Source organism: Myxocyprinus asiaticus, chromosome 45, assembly GCF_019703515.2.
Source record: "Myxocyprinus asiaticus isolate MX2 ecotype Aquarium Trade chromosome 45, UBuf_Myxa_2, whole genome shotgun sequence".
NCBI classification, from domain to species: Eukaryota; Metazoa; Chordata; class Actinopteri; order Cypriniformes; family Catostomidae; genus Myxocyprinus; species Myxocyprinus asiaticus.
Window position 1 is genome coordinate 13,243,341 of NC_059388.1, and position 4,832 is coordinate 13,248,172.

At 36.9% G+C, this 4,832-nt stretch overlaps 1 protein-coding gene across 3 annotated transcripts in view; it reads right to left on the reverse strand.

The window, feature by feature from the left end:
* Nucleotides 1–2,280, reverse strand: part of ccdc146 (coiled-coil domain containing 146) — a 36,363-nt gene extending 34,083 nt beyond the window's left edge. For 2 of the 3 annotated variants that reach the window (XM_051687882.1, XM_051687881.1), the window contains exon 1: nucleotides 42–424. In XM_051687882.1, coding sequence (XP_051543842.1) covers nucleotides 42–203 — 162 coding nt within the window. In that variant the 5' untranslated portion in view covers nucleotides 204–424. Of the gene's footprint in view, nucleotides 1–41; nucleotides 425–2,162 lie in introns of those variants that run through there. The other variant, XM_051687880.1, reaches the window with a different exon arrangement.
* Nucleotides 2,281–4,832: the final 2,552 nt, after the last annotated feature.

Sequence of the window (4,832 nt, forward strand, 5' to 3'; positions counted from 1 at the left end):
GTGTCTTTTTGCATGTCTCCTTAACATGAAAGAGCTTCTACCTGGTCCAAGCACTGCAGGGCTGGGTTTGTTGATATGACAGCGGGTTGTTCATGATTGGAATCAGCCTCTGGAGCTACTGCTGAAATGGGTGTGGTCCTCTCACTGGAACCCTCCTTATCAGCCCCAGATAGAGAAGTGCTCCATCCCTCTGGTTGACTCATGAGCTACACACACACACACACACACACACACACACAAACACAAACATACACACAACAACACACACACACACAAACAAACATACACACAAACATACACACACAAACAAACATACATACACACAAACATACACACACACACAAACAAACACACAAACACATACACACACGCACACAAACATACACACACACAAACACACACACACACACACAAACACACACGCACACAAACACAAAAACACACACAGAAACATACACACATACACACAAACACACACACACACAAACATGCACACAAACATATACACACACAAACACACACGAACACAAACACACACAAACACGAACACAAACATACACACACACACACACACAAATATACACGCACGCAAACACACATACACACACAAACATGCACACACACACAAATATACACGCACGCACACACATACAAACACGCACACACACACAAACATGCACACACACACAAATATACACGCACGCAAACACACACACAAACACACACACACACACACAAACACACAAATATACACGCACACAAACACACAAACACACACACGAATATACACGCACGCAAACACACATACACACAAACACGAACACAAATATACACACACACAAACACAAACAAACACACATACACACACACACACACAAATATACACGCACGCAAACACACATACACACAAACACACACACACACACAAATATACACGCACGCAAACACACACACACACACACACACACAAACATGCACACACACACAAATATACACGCACGCAAACACACAAACACACACACACACACACACAAATATACACGCAGGCAAACACACACACACACATACACACACACACACACACACACACACAAACATGCACACACACACAAATATAAACGCACGCAAACACACATACACACAAACACACACACAAATATACACGCACACAAACACACACACAAACATGCACACAAACATATACACACACACACACACGAATATACACGCACGCGAACACAAACATACACACACACACATACACACACACACAAACACACACAAACACGAACACAAATATACACACACACAAACAAACACACATATACACACACACAAATATACACGCACGCAAACACGAACACAAACATACACACACACAAACAAACACACATACACACACACACAAACACACACAAACACGAACACAAATATACACACACACAAACAAACACACATATACACACGCACAAATATACACGCACGCAAACACACATACACACACACACACACAAATATACACGCACGCAAACACACATACACACAAACATACACACACAAACACAAACACACACACAAACAAAAACAAACACACATACACACACACAAATATACACGCACGCAAACACACATACACACAAACATACACACACAAACACAAACACACACACAAACAAAAACAAACACACATACACACACACAAATATACACGCACGCAAACACACATTCACACACAAACACACAAACACATATAAACAAGTACAGACTTTAGATCATTTAAAAGTATGAAATTATGAGTTATTATTGCCCACAAGGAGCTGAATAAAAGTTCATAAGAACTCATGAGAAGACACTGTATTTATTTTGTGATACAAACACTGAATAAATAAATAAACAAATAAATACTCTTTATCATCCGTTTTTGTCTCTAAAGACGACACTGATTCTGGTGGGTTATTAATTATTAAAATAATCTCAACTTGCTTGCTGAGGGAATTTTAGAATACATGCATCATGGCTAGATGTGAATGTTTCAAGCTTTTAAAAACCTTTCAAACCATCTTGAGAACTTAACTCCATCAGAATCATACAACGCCCGTCAATAAAGGTTTATTACAATAAAGATTTCCTCAAAAGCAAAAATAATGTTGAGTCATCCTTACCGCGTTCTTGTATCTCACAGTTTCTGCCACACACAACGCCGTCTTTACATTTGATCTTGTGTTTTGATTTTTAAATCTGAAGTTTCACTCGCTCTGTTGTGTTGCGCGAGTGACGCGGACTCCATAGCAACGTGTCGCGCAGGAGGAGCCGGACCAGATGTAGATCACCAGATTGTATCGAAGTGTTCTTTTTCATGGACATCCAGGGGAGTAGTTTCCAAGCTCTAAACTAGACCATTCATTTTCATAGAAAACAAGCACATCGTCACTTCAATAAAAAATACAAATACAAATAAAAAATCATTTCAGTAAATTGAAAGTGTCTAAACATCACTTTGTCATGCATTTGGGGTCTCTGGTGATATCTGCTGGAATAAAATGAAATAACAACTGTGGCCATTAGATGACGTCAGTGCTCCATGCATCGGGTGATCTCTATAAACTCATGTTCTAACAAACTTAATTTCTAGATATGATCACAAGTTATGCATTTGAGACATATTTAGACATTATAAAAAACTATTATTTGTCAAATTGTATCATTTTGTTCTAAACCGCTTCTGTTGAAGTGTTAGATTTTGCAATGATGTTCCAATATGCTGTCAAACATGACAGTGCTCCACAGTCAAATCTGATTGTGTAACAAAGAAAAGACAGAGTTATTATTTTGTTAACTGTCATTTATTTCAAACATCCAAATTCTAGCATAAACTGTGTCACACAGGGATAGAGTTTGGAAATAGAAAATATTGTTAGCCTGATATGAAAACAATTGAAGTCAATGAGATATCACTAATATAGTCAAACAAACCTGTATGCGTGTGTGTGTTTTCTGTATTGTGGATGTTTTACAGTCTCACCTCTTCATTTATGTGTGGTTGTATTCTACATTGTGTCTGATTTATACATACATACATATATATAATTTATTTTAATATTTCCTATTCATTTCCTATGGCGGGTCAAAAATGACCCGGAACATCTCAAGTGCTGCCTTTTTTTCCCAACCCCTTAGACTTATCGAATCAAGTCCAGATTTTTGTGTGTGTTCAGATAGCTAGTGGAGGAAAAGACACTAAAACTGGTACCTCTCAGATAAAGGATACTCTTCTTATTAAAGAAACAAAATGAAAATAGGTCAAAAAACTTGTCTTGTCCCTTTTCAAAAAAAAAAAAAAAAAAAAAAATTGAGGTTACAGTGAGGCACTTACAATGGAATTGAATAAACATGAACATTAAAAATTAACACTTTAGATCATTCAAAAGATATGAAATTAAGAAATTAAAGGCGCTGTAAGCGATTTTAGCCATTCTAGAATTTAGATGAGTTAAACCGTTGGATTAGCCACACCCCCTCTTTCCAAAACCCCAAACTGTAAAGATACCAAACCAGCTTTATTCACAACAACATGAGCAGAAACGGTTGTCAAAAACAACAGCAGCAAAATAGCGCCCTCAGCTGTCAACTGTTATGAACAACATGGCATATAAATGGCATTATGCCTCAATATTTCACTGCAGCTACAATACTATGAGCACACGCAAAATGATTGACAGGCAGACAGCGTCAATGTCCGCAGACACTTTTTTGTTTGTTGTTTGCTGTTTACAGAGTCTAGAACTGTCACAGAGACCGGTGAGGTATCTCAGGACACTTATTACATTCATATCTTTCAGGGAGAAGAGACATTTTTTGCATATCTTTCCATGAAAGAAATTGCTTACAACACCTTTAAGTGTTTTTGTTTGTTTGTGTTTGCCCAAAATCAGCTAGAAAGCTCAAAAAGAACTCAAAAGGAGACAATGAAACACTTTCATTTTGTGATAAAAGCACTAAATTAATAAATAAAGTAATATTTTGGTTAGTTAAATCAATTCCTGTTTTCACTTGCTGGATTTCTCTGTACAAAAAATCCTAACCCCTAAATCTTGAATCACACCTCTGCATTAGCCAATTTGGTGCAGATTTCATTGCAGCTGTAAACAATTAGCTTCCCCATAATAATTTAGCCTGTTTATAGACCTATTTGAGGAATCTTTATCCATTCGTTTCTATCTCTAATAACACAACTCTAATCATGTTGCAACGAGAACAAACACCTACAAAATCTCAGAGTCATTCAGGTAGTCAATGTTATTATATTTTATGATTTTTTTAGGGTAAAATGTATAGCTCAATGTAATTTTTTCAAGCTCTTAAAACTGTCTAAAGCTCTGCTGATAACTTACCTATAGAATAAAAACTGGTATAGCCACAGATTTTAAGGATTGTCAATTCTTATATTCAAACATATTTTAGATGTTGTTTTTCATGGATAATTTTTTTTTTTTCATCCCACTAGTTTAATACTTGCACACTCTGCATGAAAACTTAACTTTAGTTTTTTAAACTCCTCCGTAAACTTTCTTGACACTTTCAATTACCTATTTTCTCACAGGTCAGACAACAGATATGAGACCCTTTAATGCATTTAGACGCAGAGCGCCGTTAAGCTTCTCCCCTAAGCGCCAGTATGTTTTGGCAGTCATCTCCCCTTTGCAAAAACACAACAGTCTTGAAACTGGTAAGGATAATAGAAGGTTTTGTTTGTAGCCTGTAAGTTAAGTGTTTTTTTATTTTTGTATTTGTCCTGTAACAGTCTGTGCAGATGCGACATCTCCTGGACCATC